Raw genomic sequence first — 16,221 nt, forward strand, 5'->3', positions numbered from 1 at the left:
TATTGATTTTTTAGACATTGGGTCAGACCTACATGATTGTCATAGATTATTATTCTAAGTACACTGAAGTGTTCTCCCTATTAAACATGAAATCACTCACAGTGATTATCAAGATAAAATCAACCTTTAGAAGACATGGGATTCCAAAAATTGTCTTTTCAGATGGCAGCACGTCATTCACAGTTTCTAAAACTTTTACTCACACAACTTCTTCTCCATTGCATTCACAAGCAAATGGAATGGTAGAGCGAGCAGTACAGACTTAAAAGAAAATGTTAATTAAAGCTGTTCATGACAAAAAAGATTTGTTTTTAACTATGCTAGAGTACAGGAATACTCCGATTTCAGATAAGATTCCTTCACCTGGTGAACTTTTGTATAACTGTAAACTAAGAGGTATTTTACCCTGTACTCAAGATCTTTTAAGGCCTAAAGTGTGCAAGGATGTTAGGAATCAACTTCTAGATAGACAATGTATCCAGAAGCGTTATTTTGACAAAAAGGCTAGGCCTTTAAGTAGGTTAGTATTAGGTGGAGCTATCATAATGAAATTGAAGGATGATAAGTGGATTAAGTGTACAGTTGTGGGCTATAAACCTGGAATTAATCGATCGTATGTTCTCAAATGTTCTGACAGATTGTATGTAAGAAATAGAATTCACATTAAGCCACTGTTTCTACAGGCTTCTTACAATCAAAATGTTAGGTTAACCTCTTCACATGTTAGACCTGCTGTAGTGTTAAAAGATTCTAAAAATCTAGGTAGTTCAAACTCTAAGCCTATTCCAACCAAACATTTGAGTCATTCTTAGAGTTGCCATATGGTAATGTGTAAAAAAGAGGAGATTTTGGCTGGCGGCCCTCACTATAACAGTGGATAAAAATTAACTGGCTAGCAAAATTGTATACCTAGTACATACAAATTATTATAACAGAAACTGTATGGATCATAAACATAAACATGAACAAAATTATGTCATTTTGGCCCGAAAGTTAACACGTTTTAGCGAATTCCCCATATAGGGAATAAGCTATTACCGTAGTACTCATGGTAAGGTTCGTTGCACACACACCGATTTGCGACGACCAATTTTTTACCGGCCGTCCAAATTCCAATAGTTAACCACAGGCGAAAACAGGACTTTGCACACACGCCAACCGCTGATCAGCAGCAGTAAAATGCCGATGAGCAGCCGGCCACTGCCACTGCATACCACCGGTGCCGGGGATGTGCCGGCGACGCAGTAGCGTACGTAACTAAATACAAGCTTGTACACACACCGATTGTTTACCGATCGTATCAGCAGTTCTCGCTACACCATCCTCCATTTCAGGCGACTGTTCTTCTGACATTGTTAATTAGTTTTGGTATGCGTGTTTATAACGTTTTAAATGGGTGACTTTATAGATAAGGATGCTATTGACATTCTATAAATTTTTCTCTGCTATCAAGCCTTAGTTTTTCAAAAAGTGTGTGGAATGTTCATGTTTTTTCTCTGCTTTGATTAATTGGAGGAATCCAGAACATACGTTTAATCTTACGGTGATTAATACGTCGATACAATAACCACATAGCAACAACACTTTTAGGATTAAGTATTCAATAATCTCGTCTCGTCCTCGACACAACAACAAAGACTGATCGTTTCGCCAATAAAAATCCGGTATGTGTGCGAGCACCATGAACCGATCAAATATCGACCGACTTATTACCGACCGTCCAATATCGGTGTGTGTCCAAATAGCCTAAGACCTGGACCCGGGACCGATTTGATTTTTTGTTTGAGGTCCCTAGAGGCCAAAAATACCATCCGTTCAAATTCATACTGTATATATATATATATAGGCCTATATAAAATTATCCGATTTTGATGCAATTTGGTAAAAACGTGTAAACCTACGTTTATTCAAACGAGTTCGCGAATCAGCATAATCGGACCATGGGAACAGGGGTTTTATGGGCCCTAAAATCAAAAAATTTTGCAATTTCTTTTTAACCTGATTTGTAGATTTTAAAAAAGGAAATAATTTAGTATATATTGTATGCCTAACGGTCACGGAGAAAATTCAAAAAAAGTGTAATTTAAAATTCCCATGTTGTTCTTATGGAGAAAGTGAAAACTGTTGTAGTTTACTTGTTTATGGATATATATTGATAAAATTTGGCAAATTTATTTATTTCATCCCATACTATTGACGTATGGTCAAAAAACACCTTTTACCTTCCCCTTAGCAGCAAACCTAAGCACTCGTTAAATGTAATTGAATGTTATTTAAATTGGGAATAAATATGTCTTAGTTATGGAAATATTTTAGTAAAGATGTAATCAGACAATTGAAATTCGCTTAGCTGCGGCGGGGGTATTTATTATTATTTAAATGGAACTGTTAAAAACATCCAAACCAGTTGTTACCGCTATTAGCCTATAGATATTCGGTTCAGTGACGTAATTTGTTTATATTTATTAGTCCATACCGTTTTTGTTCAATATTATATTCTGTGCTACATTGTCAATATTCAAATGGTACGCGAAAATATAAAATGTTGCATCACTTGTCACATTTCACCAAAAATAACGAATAACCGAATAAAGTCAAGAAAACACTCTGTCACTCTGTATGCTAGGCTTTGGAAGTGAACAAGGATACCTTCGGACTTCGGACTGGCCAGCAGAGGCAAATTGAAGGACTGGGAGCAATGAAACAAACGAAAGATAAACAAGGACGTAGCTGGCCAAAGTGAAACCAAGGAATAAAAAAACGTTAGTAGAGAGTACAAGAGTTGCATTTTTCAGTTTTTGCATAACGATATTTGTGGACGCAAACATTTATTTTATTTTAAAAGTGCCATTGTATAATGCATTTTAGTAGAAAGTAAAAAAGAAGAGATTTTTCACTTTATGCAGAAATCCCCCGGAGCTAAATTTTGAATGTCAAAATCCGATAATCTCTGGGGAAATCCGGGGATATGGCAACCCTACAGCAGAAACATTTCAAACATTTCAAAAATTCATAGATGAAGTTATTCAGGTTCTTGATTTTTATTATGCATATATTGACAACATTTTAGTGTTTTCCCAGTCTGAAGAAATGCATAAATAACATCTAAGAATGTTGTTTGAAAGACTTTCTGACTATGGAGTAGTGGTAAATCCGTCTAAATGTCTAATTGGCGTGTTCTGTCCTCCAATTTTGTTGTAGGAAAGTTAAAGAACATTTTTGCAAGACATGGAATTCCATATAAGATTCGGACTGATGGTGGAACTCAATTCACATCACAAGCGTTCAAGGATTTTGCAAAAGAGTATGGGTTTGAAGCAACGACCACCAGTCCATACTTTCCTCAGGCAAACGGTGGTGCTGAGAATGCAGTGTCAATAGCCAAAAGAATATTGTTGAAAATAAAGATCCAAATCTTGGATTTTTAATTTACCGCACAACAAAGTTAGAATCGGGACTGTCTCCAGCAGTGTTGGTTTTTGGGAGAAAATTGAGGTCAAATTAACTAGGTCGTTTGTTGTTGTTGTTCCATCATTGAAAGATTTTGAAAAGGCAATTTTTAATAAAAATTTCACTGGTTTCCAACAAAACGACAAACACATAAAAGAGAGAATGAAGAGGAATTTTGACAGCAGGAGACGAGCTATACCTTCCGCAAAGATTCGTGGCGGCTGAGGGATTAGGACGTTCAGGTGGTGTCCGAGTCCCTAAATTAGCCCTCGCTCGGCTGCTCTGGGTTTTGACCATGAGTCACCCACTAGGCTCAATGCATAGGTGGTAGAATCTTTGTATATCACCATAAAATGTATTAAATATTGCATTTTTTGTAACCTGCGTCAAATAACAAGAACATTGAGCCCAAACACGAAATAATTAAGACGATATTAAGTATACATTTGGTTTTAAAATAATAGAAAGTTTTCATGTCGTGGTATGCTTAATACGATCGCAGTTATTTCGTGTTTGGGCTCAATGTGCTTGTTATTTGACGCAGGTTACAAAAATGGCGTTATTTAATATACATTATGGTGATATACAAAAATTTTACCAACTATGCATTGAGCCCAGTGGCTGACTCATGGTCAAAACCCAGAGCAGCCGAGTGAGGGCTAATTTAGGGGCTGGGACACCACCCGACCGTCCTAATCCCTCAGCCGCCATGAATCTTTGCGGAAGGTTTAGTGAACTAAAACCTCTGGAAGAAGGGGATAAGGTCTGGATAAGAGACCTGAAATGTAACAGAGAGATCTTATCAAAATCAGACATTTATCCCTGATCATATAGGGTAACACAGTAACACTAAATAATGGAAGACGGCTTAGAATAAATCAATGGCATCTAACACATTTGCCATTAACAGGAAGGTTTAGTGAACTAAAACCTCTGGAAGAAGGGGATAAGGTCTGGATAAGAGACCTGAAATGTAACAGAGAGATCTTATCAAAATCAGACATTTATCCCTGATCATATAGGGTAACACAGTAACACTAAATAATGGAAGACGGCTTAGAATAAATCAATGGCATCCAACACATTTGCCATTAGAAGAAAGAGTAAATATTGAACAGCCTAATACAATCCCTCATTCCTTCCTGATCAACTAAACCACGACCCTTCTCGAAGAAGTCAGAGAATCCTAAGAAAACCAAAAACATGATTAATGTTTAATTAATAACACCACAGACAGGTTAACCGAAAAGTTTGTTATCCGAAACGGCTCTCCTTCCCTTTATTTCGGTTAACTGGGGTTCTACTGTACTAACTTAAATAATAATCATTGTGTAAATGAATGATCAAACAGTAAAGTTATTATTTAGCCTACTTAATTACAGCTAATTTTAGTACCGTAGTTTTTAAATGGGAAGTGGATTATTATTGTTAACTAGCTGGCCCGACAGACGTCGTCCTGTCCTAATGTGGCTTTATGTCAAATGCTCGTTCATTTTCAAGATGAGCTCGTTCGCATCGCTCAATCACGTCCTGGTTAGCAACAGTATTAACAGTTGAAGTTTGTTCGCTACGCTCACTCACCTTCTCGAGTTATGGAATACCATGATGAAAAGGGGTTCATTGTTATTTATATAGATTAGTAGGCTAGATTTATTTATTCATTGTTTTATATGCCTATACCTAGAGGTTTTATAAATAGTTTCTATACCTTGCATCTAGAAGTTTACTTAACTGAGGGGTAAACTTGTGTATTCTTACTTTCAAAAATGTTCAAATGGACTGTATGGCAAAAGAGCAATAATATTATAAACTTGTCTCTAATTATTAACAGATAAAAATGAGATTAATATTGTACCTTCCTCTTAACTGAAGCGTTGAGTACGCAAAACCGGTAGACTACAAGTTTTCTTTTGCAGGCCTGCTATCGTGTATTTCTCGTACACGGACCGACAGTTGTTTCACTGAAGTTACAAATGTTCAATTGTTCACTTTTTATTATGTGTCCCTAATAATGCTTTAAAATATACTTTAGGGTTGAGAGTTGAGAGCAGCAATTGAAAATTAATTGTGCCGGGGACATATTGATAGTTGCATGAGTGCAAGAGAACTGGAGGGAGATATTGGGGCTTCCAGACATCATGTGACAGGTCAAAGATTATTGTTTGAAACGTCTGGAAATATCTAGATAGCGCTTGTATACATAACACAAAACGATTAAGTTAACAAAGAATTTGATGACTTAATCTTACCAGCTGCATTGAGCTTAAATGGTCAACCAATGTCATATCTCCCGCTAAATGTTTCTTCAAAGTTACATTTAGCTCTTCTAGTTGTTCTAGTGTATCAGCTTTAGATTCTTCATATTCAGCATTGTCAAGGTCACCTCTGTGACAAATAAAATAAAGCATGTTTGAGATTTCCAAAGCTAAGTTATATGGCAACTAAAATCTATCTATGCACAGGCAATAGATAGACGGATAACAGTGTTTTATTTTACAACATATTTTACAAACTTACAAATTGTATTTTTACACCCAAAAGACAATTTGGTCATTTGACCGTCTGTCTGGTTGGCAAAGTTCACTTCCACTACATAATCACAAACAACACTGCACTTGTATCAAAGGTAAGAGAACATAAAAGTTCAAACTCACTTAAAAGCTAAAATAAATTTCAAACAGATTTACTTTTATTACTACTTTCTTCTTTTACTACTTCAAAGAATTGTTTAAGCTATTGCCTAGACGCTAAGCTATACTGTACATACATACTCACATACAAACATGTAGCCTATAAATATACAGCCTATTCAAACATACAGTTATAAAATTAAACCCAAGAATTTCTTTATACAGTTAACAGTAAATAGTTATTCTTGGAAATAAAAATTCCATGATCCTAAGTTACTGTTTTAAACTACATAAGTACCAACTTATTCATTTATAAGTCGTTAACTTTGCAAAAGATTTTTTTTTACCTCCTTGTAGGCAATGTAACAATGCTAAAAAAAAAATAAAAAATGAGTTACTGTCATAATACTGTTCTACACAGACATTACTTAATCTGGTAAACTATTTGGCTTGAATAACTTTGAAAAAATGTGTTTATTTAAGCTGTGTTTCCACCACAGTTTGGAACTTTTTGTTTCTAACACTTGTTTCTTGTTTCTAATTCCTTTATAACAAAAGTTTACATCAGGTAAGTTAGTAACTTTTCTTTGATTTTGTTCGAAACAATTTACCGTTTATTTGAGATGACTACAGAAGACGTTATACTGGCCACTGTGGCATGTGTAATCTTATCTAAATAACTGAGACCGAGACTGTACTGGATGAGACTGTCATTGCAATCCAGATCAAAATATAAAATACAGTGTCTGTTCAGTATGGTTTTGTAAATACCGTATGGTAATTAGTAATTTAATCATTAATAATCATTTATTTTATTAACATTTAATTAACGGTGTGCATAGGTTTTTAACAATTATTTGTATGTTAATTATTTATTTTAAGTCTGTAAAATGTATTCCACTCTTCTCATACACACACACACACGACGGCAATTCCCCTCCCTCATATTCTCCTAAAAATCATACGATGCCTACGTCATATGGCGTGATATATCTCTGTCTCTTTCCCTCTCATGGATAACTCAAATTTCCCCACCTCGATTTTAGTCAGTTAGCGTCTAAAACCTTCCTCAATCGGACGTATGTGCCGTGCCGCGCCGTTTTTCTGGCAATCTCGGTCTTTTGACCACCTCGTGGTGGAAGTTCCCCACATTAAAACCTCTTGGTCTTGTATCTGTAATTAACAGTAATAAATTCTCCCTTTCGAAGTGTGTGCAGTGTATCTGAACTGAACTTCAAGAATTTCTTGTATGGCCCTCAGCGTGGTGAGCTCACTCGAACTCCATTCCCCCTGCTACCTTACGCTAGGCTACTGCTGACGCCTATTTTAGAGGTAGATTTAGTAAAATTGGTCAATAATATGAAAGTTGGCTCTGCCCCAGGTGTAGATGGAATTCCAACTAAATTAATCAAGCAAAACATAAATAAATCGCCACTTCTTCATATTATAAATATGAGTTTGACATCTGGGGTTTTCCCAGATTTTTTCAAATTAGGGAAAGTAATTCCAATCTACAAGAGTGGACAGAAAAACCAGTGTGTGAGTTTCAGACCAATTACATTAACGAGTGTGTTGTCTAAATTATTAGAAAAGTGCGTTAGGGAGCAGCTAAAAATTATTTGATGGCTTACGACATTTTATTTGAAAACCAATTTGGCTTTAGGAGGGATAAAAATTTAAATGATGACCTTTTTCTACTCACTAAAAATATTCATAACGCAGTTGGGAGAAATAAGAAACCTCTTTTAGTCTTTATAGATTTGGCCAAAGCTTTCGATACAGTTGACAGGGAAATTTTATTGAACAAATTAAGCTTAATAGGCGTCCGTGGGGCTGCACTGGAGTGGTTTAGAAGTTATTTTAGTAATCGTTTTCAAGTTGTGTCAATTTTGGGCCACTCCAGTGTACCTCAATTGATCGAATTTGGGGTCTTCCAAGGAAGTTAGCTTGGACCTCTGTTGTTCCTCATTTATATAAATAATCTAGGTAGGGTCTTATTGGACGGTGGAAAACTTTTCCTTTACGCCGACGATTCCGTTTTACTTTTTTGAAGGCGACAGCTGGGAGCAAGTGTACCGTGTGGCTGAGCGGGGCCTTGGCGCTGTCAAGCAGTGGTTCGACCAGAGTCGGCTCTCAGTCAACATATCCAAAACCAAATATATGCCTGTGTCTGTGAGAGCCGACCACGACCCGGTCGGCCTGCATCTGCGTTTGCACACGTGCGGAAGTGCGAGGCTGTATGAATGCGTGACGTGTGAGTGCATTGAGAGAGTATCTGAATACAAATATCTGGGTATCATCTTTGACAACCGCCTAAAATGGAATTGCCATATTAATTATGTAAGAAATAAGCATCTTTAATATAATAATAAGTATCTTTTATCTTTTCACGCATCAACAGGATACTTCCCCCCGACTTGATTAGAACTGTGTATTATGCCTATGTACAATCTCTATTGCAATATGGAATCTTAGCTTGGGGTGGTTGTTATCAAAATGTTTTAACGCCACTTGAAATAATTCAAAAATCTATTATCAAGATAGCACTAAAAAAAAATCGCCGTTATCCCTCAAATGTTTTGTTCAATGAATTCAAAGTTATTCAAAATATACCCCAACTCTTTATAAAAAATATTATTCTTTATATTCATAAAAATGAAAATTTCTTGTTCCGACATATTACACATCAATACCATACTCGATCAACAACTAACCATGGAATTATTACCCCTAGATTAACAAAATCAATAAACAGCACTTAGTCTTTTTATCTTGCAAACATAATTTATTCCCAACTTCCACTAATTGTAAAATCCCCCCTCCTTGCAGTCTACGTACATACAAAAAAATTATTGACAAATGGCTACTAGAAGTTGGCCGTCATAGAATAAGAAACAATTTCACCTCCATGTACATATAGATACTACTATCATTTCATGAACAACTGCAGTAATCTATGCCGTTGCGTGCGTGTGTGGGTGTGTTGGGGTGGGTGTGCCATGGGTATCCCGCTAGGCTGGACCACAGGGACAGTGCAGTGACGGCTTTTTTAATAAGAGCTACCAGCCGCCTGTGGGTCCCGGGGCGGGTAGATTCAAGATTCAAGATTCAAAGAGTCTTTATTCACACAGTACAAATTTTCGTACATGAATAGTGTCTATTGTCTATTGTTACTTACTACCTAAATTAGCAATAAGAAACATTTAAACAAAATACTATAGGCTACATTATTTTAAATTGAAATTACTATAATCTTCTATTTTGTAAGGTGCAAGGTCAAGTAAGAATGCCTTCAGATTTTTCATAAATTTAGATTTGTCTTTTTCTTTTTTTAAAAAGCTAGGAAGTTTTCTAAAAAAATAGTTTCCAATATAAGAAGGTTTATTTTTAAAAAGTTCAAGTCTTGGTTTTTCTTTAGCTAAATAATGTTTACCCCTTGTATTATAATTATGCACAGGCAATTCTTGAGTCTCAGCAATATTTAAAAAATATTTAATTGTTTCAAAAATAGCCTATATTTAAGGCGTGAACTGTAAAAATGGTACTATGGAAGGTAGGGGCTGTGAATGTATGTTTGTGGTGATTGTAGGTTTCTTTGTGAGTTTGTGAGGTATGAGTGGTCTGTGTGAATGTGTTAGGGCATTGTGTGTGGAATGCATGTGCCAAGTCTCGGACAATTCTATTTATGTGTATTTCTAATGGGATAATTTCCTACATTTTTAACGTGCAAACTGAACGCGTGATATAGGCCTATGCGTGCATTAATTTTTCATACACTGTATCGTTTTGTATATATTTATCTTGTAAAGTAGTTTTTTCTTATTTATCCTTTTCTTGGATACAAATTCTGTGTACAATATATATATATATTTTCCTTTTTCAATGTAGCCTATATTATTGTTTTTTGTGCGGGTGATTGACTCAATCCCCAACCACAGGCATATAGCCCATTTGGGGATTCATATTTCATAAATCGTGTTTTTGTACCATTCAATCTGATGTTCTGTATTGAAATAATAAAGAATTCATTCATTCATTCATTAACTCTAGTTAACACTTAGAGTGCGGCCGTTCCCAATCGGGTGCGGTGCTTGGCCCCCGTACAGTGCGTCCGTACCCCATCGCAAACGCTCGGCAATGCCTTTTGTATATCTTCGTTTTAGCTCTTGCGTTGGCCGAAAGCTGACCTGTACCACGTTAGCGTGTAGTATGTGACTTGCATTTTTTTGTGGTGTAGGTTGGTAGTAAATTTCCCCGTAAAATCCCCGTCTGGCAATCTCAAAAATCTACTTTTTGTCACGTCTTTTTCCCTCCATTTGGCAATACAATTCCAAAGGGACCGGCTGCATTCCAAGCAGTGCTGCTATCTGTGGGTGTTTAGCGAACTACATCGACTCTCGTTGTAAAGCAGGACATCCCCGCACGTTATTTGCTATTCGTCAGACCAAAATTGGAAAGCCAATCATACGCAGCAATTGGGTTTGTTCGATGCTGAGGGCTGCGCCAGCCATTTGACGTGCCGCAGCAAACGTGTTAATGTTTTGAATAGCCTAACCAAACAGAAATTTGTGATCTCTGCAAAAGCAAGATTTTTTAAGCAAGGCCCTACCTACACATAACTAGTCATAATCATCACTGTTTGAGGTTAGAGTAGGCCTAATATGTTTATCCCTTCTAAAATGTTATCCCAAAGCCGAATATAGGTAAAGTAAAACGCCATTTGACGTTTTCACACTAAATTAAATGCAACCATTTTAAATTATAACACCCTTTTTTATAGGCTAAGTTACTCACTTTACTTCTTCTAAGTCAGCAAGTTGTTGAACTAATCTTTCTAACTGTTCTTCTAAATTCTTCTTCAACTTATCTGTTTCTATTTGTCCGGATGCCATTTTACTTTTAAAAGGTTGAAGCTATTATTACCTATACCGACACGTAAAAAATCGCCTAAACCATTTTGTAGGCCTAGCCAATAAAACCATAGATTTATTTTAAAATTTTAACTTTTATGTTTTATTATTATTTTGATTATGTTGTTACTATGTATGTAGTTTGTAGAAGAGTCGCTAGTAGGTTAGGTTAGGTTAGGTTAGTTTCGGATTTCTTCCTCTTCTGCTCTTCGAAATGTAGTTTTTAAAAGACGACCGTCGACCGTCACTCCGCAGTGAAAATCCTATATTTTTTTATCTGCAACTGCAACTAACTAAAGGTCGATTCACACACATCAGTCCAGTCACAGTTCCGTTACAGTGCAGTTGCAGTCCAGTCCAGTTACAGTCCAGTCGCAGTTGCATCCGCAATTTCCCAGTCAATTGTCCGTCAGTTCCAGTTGGTTTCAGTCAGTCTTCCGTCTCTAATATTTACAGTAATTTACAGTCAAAAAATTTAAATTTTAAACCTATATTCTATTAAATTATCATTGTCCATCTTGTTGATTGTTACAAACAGTACTCAAAATACAAACGCAACAGTTTTAACAACAATAACACTATTTTCTAACCTCAAACAGTTCCGTCAGGCGTCCGAAGAATCAAAAAGTATCGTTGGAAAGAAATCTGAAATTGACTGACGGATGCCAGCAGAGTGACTGACGGGACTGCAACGGATGAGTGTAGATAGACGATCGTGAAGACAGCTATCGCCAGCTAACGGCGGGCGGAGAATTCCACACCCCCACTACCCTACCTGTGTACAATCTAATACAACAGTAATAGACCTCAACTGTGTTAAAAATGTTAAAACCTTAATTTAAACGATATAACACATGTTGTAACGTTTTCCGGCACATTTTCACAAATGAAATGGGAGGAAATACTTAAATTCATAACATATAAAATAATATATACATAAAACCTTAAGTAAATTTGAGTCTGAAATCCAGCGCTCGGCGTACTAAGAATGTTCGGACAAACATTTACCTATGTTGTGACGGTATTCCCCAAAATTTTATCATTTTAATTTAACGTATACACTTGAATGTACAACATATTAAAAAATCATTAAAATCTAGACATATATATTTAGGTTAATTTTAGCCTAAAGTCTAGCTAACGAACTTGTTCTCAGCGTACTAATAATGTTCGGACGAACATTTACCTATGTTGTGACGGTATTCCCCAAAATTTTATCATTTTAAATTAAAGTATACACTTAGATGTACAACATATTAAAAAATCATTAAAATCTAGACATATATATTTAGGTTAATTTTAGCTTAAAGTCCAGCTAACGAATTAGCGCTCAGCGTACTAAGAATGTTCGGACGAACATTTACCTATGTTTTGACGGTATTCCCCAAAATTTTATCATTTTAAATTAAAGTATACACTTGGATGTACAACATATTAAAAAATCATTCAATTCTAAACATATATATTTAGGTTAATTTTAGCCTAAAGTCTAGCTAACGAATTTGTTCTCAGCGTCCTAATAATGTTTGGACAAACATTTACCTATGTTGTGACGATATTCCCCAAAATTTTATCATTTTAAATTAAAGTATACACTTGGATGGACAACATATTAAAAAATCATTCAATTCTAAACATATATATTTAGGTTAATTTTAGCCTAAAGTCTAGCTAACGAACTTGTTCTCAGCGTACTAATAATGTTCGGACATACATTTACCTATGTTGTGACGATATTCCCCAAAATTTTATCATTTTAAATTAAAGTATACACTTGGATGGACAACATATTAAAAAATCATTCAATTCTAAACATATATATTTAGGTTAATTTTAGCCTAAAGTCTAGCTAACGAACTTGTTCTCAGCGTACTAATAATGTTCGGACGAACATTTACCTATGTTGTGACGGTATTCCCCAAAATTTTATCATTTTAAATTAAAGTATACACTTGGATGTACAACATATTAAAAAATCATTCAATTCTAAACATATATATTTAGGTTAATTTTAGCCTAAAGTCTAGCTAACGAATTTGTTCTCAGCGTCCTAATAATGTTCGGACAAACATTTACCTATGTTGTGACGATATTCCCCAAAATTTTATCATTTTAAATTAAAGTATACACTCAGATATACAACATATTAAAAAATCATTCAATTCTAAACATATATATTTAGGTTAATTTTAGCCTAAAGTCTAGCTAACGAATTTGTTCTCAGCGTCCTAATAATGTTCGGACAAACATTTACCTATGTTGTGACGGTATTCCCCAAAATTTTATCATTTTAAATTAAAGTATACACTTGGATGTACAACATATTAAAAAATCATTCAATTCTAAACATATATATTTAGGTTAATTTTAGCCTAAAGTCTAGCTAACGAATTTGTTCTCAGCGTCCTAATAATGTTCGGACAAACATTTACCTATGTTGTGACGATATTCCCCAAAATTTTATCATTTTAAATTAAAGTATACACTCAGATATACAACATATTAAAAAATCATTCAATTCTAAACATATATATTTAGGTTAATTTTAGCTTAAAGTCCAGCTAACGAATTAGCGCTCAGCGTACTAAGAATGTTCGGGCGATCATTTACCTATGTTAAGACGATATTCCCCAACATTTTATCATTTTAAATTAAAGAATACACTTGGATGTACAACATATTAAAAAATCATTCAATTCTAAACATATATATTTAGGTTAATTTTAGCCTAAAATCTAGCTAACGAATTTGTTCTCAGCGTCCTAATAATGTTCGGACAAACATTTACCTATGTTGTGACGATATTCCCCAAAATTTTATCATTTTAAATTAAAGTATACACTTGGATGGACAACATATTAAAAAATCATTCAATTCTAAACATATATATTTAGGTTAATTTTAGCCTAAAGTCTAGCTAACGAACTTGTTCTCAGCGTACTAATAATGTTCGGACGAACATTTACCTATGTTGTGACGGTATTCCCCAAAATTTTATCATTTTAAATTAAAGTATACACTTGGATGTACAACATATTAAAAAATCATTCAATTCTAAACATATATATTTAGGTTAATTTTAGCCTAAAGTCTAGCTAACGAATTTGTTCTCAGCGTCCTAATAATGTTCGGACAAACATTTACCTATGTTGTGACGATATTCCCCAAAATTTTATCATTTTAAATTAAAGTATACACTCAGATATACAACATATTAAAAAATCATTCAATTCTAAACATATATATTTAGGTTAATTTTAGCCTAAAGTCTAGCTAACGAATTTGTTCTCAGCGTCCTAATAATGTTCGGACAAACATTTACCTATGTTGTGACGGTATTCCCCAAAATTTTATCATTTTAAATTAAAGTATACACTTAAATGTAGCACATATTAAAAAATCATTAAAATCTAAACATATATATTTAGGTTAATTTTAGCTTAAAGTCCAGCTAACGAATTAGCGCTCAGCGTACTAAGAATGTTCGGACGAACATTTACCTATGTTAAGACGATATTCCCCAAAAATTTATCATTTTAAATTAAAGTATACACTTAAATGTAGCACATATTAAAAAATCATTCAATTCTAAACATATATATTTAGGTTAATTTTAGCTTAAAGTCCAGCTAACGAATTAGCGCTCAGCGTACTAAGAATGTTCGGGCGAACATTTACCTATGTTAAGACGATATTCCCCAACATTTTATCATTTTAAATTAAAGAATACACTTGGATGTACAACATATTAAAAAATCATTCAATTCTAAACATATATATTTAGGTTAATTTTAGCCTAAAATCTAGCTAACGAATTTGTTCTCAGCGTCCTAATAATGTTCGGACAAACATTTACCTATGTTGTGACGATATTCCCCAACATTTTATCATTTTAAATTAAAGTATACACTTGGATGTACAACATATTAAAAAATCATTTAATTCTAAACATATATATTTAGGTTAATTTTAGCCTAAAGTCTAGCTAACGAATTTGTTCTCAGCGTCCTAATAATGTTCGGACGAACATTTACCTATGTTGTGACGGTATTCCCCAAAATTTTATCATTTTAAATTAAAGTATACACTTGGATGTACAACATATTAAAAAATCATTCAATTCTAAACATATATATTTAGGTTAATTTTAGCCTAAAGTCTAGCTAACGAATTTGTTCTCAGCGTCCTAATAATGTTCGGACAAACATTTACCTATGTTGTGACGGTATTCCCCAAAATTTTATCATTTTAAATTAAAGTATACACTTAAATGTAGCACATATTAAAAAATCATTCAATTCTAAACATATATATTTAGGTTAATTTTAGCTTAAAATCCAGCTAACGAATTAGCGCTCAGCGTACTAAGAATGTTCGGACGAACATTTACCTATGTTGTGACGGTATTCCCCAAATTTTTATCATTTTAAATTAAAGTATACACTTGGATGTACAACATATTAAAAAATCATTCAATTCTAAACATAAATATTTAGGTTAATTTTAGCCTAAAGTCTAGCTAACGAATTTGTTCTCAGCGTACTAAGAATGTTCGGACGAACATTTACCTATGTTTTGATGATATTCCCCAAAATTTTATCATTTTAAATTAAAGTATACACTTGGATGTACAACATATTAAAAAATCATTCAATTCTAAACATATATATTTAGGTTAATTTTAGCCTAAAGTCTAGCTAACGAATTTGTTCTCAGCGTCCTAATAATGTTCGGACGAACATTTACCTATGTTGTGACGGTATTCCCCAAAATTTTATCATTTTAAATTAAAGTATACACTTGGATGTACAACATATTAAAAAATCATTAAAATCTAGACATATATATTTAGGTTAATTTTAGCCTAAAGTCTAGGTAACGAATTTGTTCTCAGCGTACTAATAATGTTCGGACGAACATTTACCTATGTTGTGACGGTATTCCCCAAAATTTTATCATTTTAAATTAAAGTATACACTTGGATGTACAACATATTAAAAAATCATTAAAATCTAGACATATATATTTAGGTAATTTTAGCTTAAAGTCCAGCTAACGAATTAGCGCTCAGCGTACTAAGAATGTTCGGACAAACATTTACCTATGTTGTGACGATATTCCCCAAAATTTTATCATTTTAAATTAAAGTATACACTTGAATGTACAACATATTAAAAAATCATTAAAATCTAAACATATATATTTAGGTTAATTTTAGCCTAAAGTCTAGC

At 34.1% G+C, this 16,221-nt stretch overlaps 2 protein-coding genes across 2 annotated transcripts in view; one reads left to right on the forward strand and one right to left on the reverse strand.

The window, feature by feature from the left end:
- Positions 1-11,240, reverse strand: part of LOC128981951 (protein LZIC-like) — a 44,071-nt gene extending 32,831 nt beyond the window's left edge. The window contains exons 1-2 of the mRNA XM_054400992.1: positions 10,875-11,240; positions 5,700-5,835 (exon numbers count right to left, since the gene is read on the reverse strand). Of these exons, the coding sequence (XP_054256967.1) occupies positions 5,700-5,835; positions 10,875-10,972 (234 nt within the window). The 5' untranslated portion in view covers positions 10,973-11,240. The remainder of the gene's footprint in view (positions 1-5,699; positions 5,836-10,874) is intronic.
- The window catches only part of LOC129005787 (protein Spindly-like), a 200,894-nt gene that overhangs the window by 51,150 nt on the left and 133,523 nt on the right, over positions 1-16,221 (forward strand). The window lies entirely within an intron of this gene.

This window comes from Macrosteles quadrilineatus, unplaced genomic scaffold, assembly GCF_028750875.1.
Source record: "Macrosteles quadrilineatus isolate MER2022 unplaced genomic scaffold, UCM_ALF_1.0 Scaffold_1__1_contigs__length_201487025, whole genome shotgun sequence".
NCBI classification, from domain to species: domain Eukaryota; kingdom Metazoa; phylum Arthropoda; class Insecta; order Hemiptera; family Cicadellidae; genus Macrosteles; species Macrosteles quadrilineatus.